Source organism: Cyprinus carpio, chromosome B4 (assembly GCF_018340385.1).
Source record: "Cyprinus carpio isolate SPL01 chromosome B4, ASM1834038v1, whole genome shotgun sequence".
In the NCBI taxonomy this organism is placed as follows: domain Eukaryota; kingdom Metazoa; phylum Chordata; class Actinopteri; order Cypriniformes; family Cyprinidae; genus Cyprinus; species Cyprinus carpio.
In genome coordinates this window covers 34,035,649-34,039,073 of record NC_056600.1, presented here as the reverse complement: position 1 = coordinate 34,039,073, position 3,425 = coordinate 34,035,649, and the positions used below count along the sequence as shown (strand labels likewise).

At 39.0% G+C, this 3,425-nt stretch overlaps 1 protein-coding gene across 1 annotated transcript; it reads right to left on the bottom strand.

The window, feature by feature from the left end:
• Nucleotides 1-563: 563 nt before the first annotated feature.
• Nucleotides 564-1,889, bottom strand: LOC122137246 (GTPase IMAP family member 9-like). Its single transcript, XM_042723013.1, has one exon. It carries the CDS (start codon nt 1,887-1,889, stop codon nt 564-566), a length of 1,326 nt encoding a protein of 441 aa, XP_042578947.1.
• Between the last annotated feature and the right edge of the window lie 1,536 nt (nt 1,890-3,425).

Genomic DNA, 3,425 nt, shown 5'->3' with positions numbered 1-3,425 from the left:
TTTTCTTCCATGTAATAAATGAGTTAGGGAAAAAGTAATCTAAAAGTTATCTAAATGTAGTCAGATCACATTAGCCTACCTAAAATGTGTAATGTAATGGATTACGTTACTAACTACAGATTGGAATAAGTAACGGACAACAATATATAAGTATTCGACCTAGCACTAAAGATTAAAGATCAAGGCTTTTTGAAATGCAGAGCCGGTTAACATTTCACAGAAAGAACTGGCATTTGCTGGAAGGGAAAAAAAGTTATACAAGATTGGATTCCAGAAAAACAGAAACACTTCTGTGCACAAAAAGTTAACAGAAGATAGATATTAAGCATACAGACTATTGAAATCATTTTCATATCATTAATATAATTGATTTATAATTTTCCTAGACATCTTATGTTTTAATTATTGTTAATGATATGCTTTATAGACTTAACATATACAATACCACCACCCCGTGCTCTGATATTAGATCAATAACATGCATTTATAAAATAGGCTGAATTTACATTTCATGCCCATGAAGGATCACTTCAGCTCTAGCAGCAGGAAAATGTGATGGATGCTTAAGGTAGAGTCATTCCATTAGTAGCAGTCAGTACTGCATCTCCAGCGACTGCTGCTGCTGATGTGACTAAAGATTCAAGTTGTGTCACTCCACTAGGAGAAGCCAGTACTGCATCTCTAACAACTGCTGCTCCAGTGATTAAACCTGTACGCAGTGATGTTCCAGCTGTAGCAGAGGCCAGTACTACATCTCTAAAAACCGCTGCTCCAGCAATTAAACCTGTGTGCAGTGATGCTCTAAAAGTAGTGGAGGTCAGTAGTACATCTTCAGCCAGTGTTGCTCCTGTTGTTACAGCTTCAGATAGTGTCGTTCCACAAGCATTTAGTATTGCATCTTCAGCCAGTGCTACTCCTGTTGTTACAGCTTCAGATAGTGTTGCTATATTGGTGGCAGAAGCCATTACTGAATCTCTAGCAAATGCTGATCCTGTTGTTAAAGCTTCAGATAGTGTCGTTCCACTAGCATTTAGTACTGCATCTTCAGCCAGTGCTACTCCTGTTGTTAAAGCTTGAAATAGTGTTGTTTGATTGATGGCAGATAATAATTCTGGAATTTTGGAATGAGCAACTGCTCCAATAAATGCTCCTACAGTTGTTGCCAAACAGACCACCCGGAACATTTCTTCTGAAACTTTACTTCTTTCATCCGCCCTTATCTTTTTCTCCTCTTCCAACTTCTGTCTCTCCTCCTTGTCTCTCTGCTGCTTCTCTTCTTCGTCTATTTTCCTTTGAGCTTTCTTGTACATCTCATTTGTGTAATGTACTCCTCCGTTCTTCTCCACCATTCTGTCTATCTTCTCCAGCAGTTCAGTAACCTGTGATCGATTTTCATCTTTGTTATTGAAAACATGATAACCACCTGCACACTGTTCAATCAACTCTTTAAACTGCTCATCTGTTGTCAGAAACTCTTCTATATGTGTATCTAACTGATCTCCTCTGGTGAACAGAACGATGGTGTAACATTCAGCATCTTCTCCAAAGTTCTTCTGAATCCATTTCACTGTGTTTTTCTCCTCGTCAGTGTATCTCACATCCAGTCTGATGACCAGCAGAAATGCATGAGGACCAGGAACAGACATTTCTATACACTTCTCAATCTCATTCTTTAGTTGTTCTTTACTGAGTGATGTATCAAACAGTCCTGGTGTGTCAATCACTGAGATGATTCGACCTTCTACCGTCTGCTGAATTTTTTCACATGTCTTAGTTACAGATGCAGAACATAATTTTTCTTTAAATGCCTTTTGTCTCAGGATGGTGTTTCCTGTTGCACTCTTTCCAGCTCCAGTTTTACCCACCATCACGATCCTGAGATCTGGCATGATCAGAGAAGATAAAAGACAGAAACTATTCAATTCTACTGTCAATGTAATATATTGTACAGTAAATTAACTGTCCTGTACTAAATTAAATGTGGCTGCCAGTAGTTTTCAGTTCTTTACTGTAACCTACATTATCACTCACACATCACTCACACAGAGATCATAGGTCGCGCTGCGCACACACAGAAACTTGTTTATCAACGCTGCACCTCAACTTTTATTAGTAGAGCAGCTTTAATACTGAATCACTACATTATATTTCTCAGCAATGAGGGGGTAAAATCACTGTTTTTTAAGTAACTAAACTCATCTTCATTGTAAAGAGAGACACAGGTAATTCACCCACACAACTTTAATCTCTCTCTCTCTCTGTACAGGTGTATGCTGGGAGTGAGTGTGGACGGAGCCAGTTGGCATGGGTGAGAGTAACTCTCTGTCTCATATTTTTCTGTTAGCTATAGTTAAGAGTTTATTTATTCCTGACTTTGGTCATTTAGTGGGGATAATGAGGTTGGAAGTGGGAGATTTATCACGGTTAACACTCAAGCATGGTTGTAAATGCATGCCTGATGCCGATGTGTTGGTGGAGTATTGTCTGATAGCTGTGAGTGCGGCGGTCGGTGGCACTAATATCAGATCTACTTCCCATATGAATAAAGCCACCATGTTCTTTCTCAGTGAAAGCCAAATGGTGGATGACTTGGTTGAAATTGGGTTGATAATCAAAGACATTTTTGTGTCTGTATTGCCTCTGTCAAGCCCATCCAGGAAAGTTGTTTTATCAAACATACCTCTGTTTGTTAAAAATGAAAAAAAAACTAGAGCAAATTATCCAGAGATATGGCAAAATAGTCCTATTAAAAATCCTGATATTAAACATTTACATGGGTGATAAATGTCCAAGGGTCCACCCCACTATCCAGAAGATACTAAACAGGGCCCGGTTCCCCAAAACGTTCTTATCGCTAAGAAGTTCTTAACCTATTCCTTAACCTCTCTCTTAATGTTATGGCACGATTCCCGACACGTTCGTACGCTAAGTATATCTTCTTCAAGTCACACTTTCGTAAGGTTAGTCTGGACCATTTGTAAGCTCTCTCTAAACGTTGTTTGAGCTCAAGACGCTAGTCGCCCAGTTGCCAGATCTTGTATGAAACGCATCCTTCTCACACAACTGACACATACAAGTTTCAAACACATTTGTTTCCTCAACTTGGCAACCTACAACAGTGACGAGTACCGCGGGAAGGAAAGGATAGATACGGGACAGGAGGAGAAGACTCGGGTGGTGCACTGCTCCGGTGAAAAAACATCAACAAACATACATGGAAATTGAGATAGCTTAGGATAGATACGGGACAGGAGGCAACAATGATTTTATGTTATGGACATTTTAAGACTAATAATAACAACATGTGTTAGCAATGGATACAGGCCTATTATGAAGTTGACTTTATTTTCTATCAGAACTAATATGGTGGTAATTAGCCTAGCCTATTTCGTAATGTCATTAAAGCCTTTAAATTGGCAATCATT

Bases quoted from the DNA above. Each gene is read 5' to 3' on its own strand.
- LOC122137246 (XM_042723013.1), bottom strand. From the start codon at position 1,889: ATGCCAGATCTCAGGATCGTGATGGTGGGTAAAACTGGAGCTGGAAAG.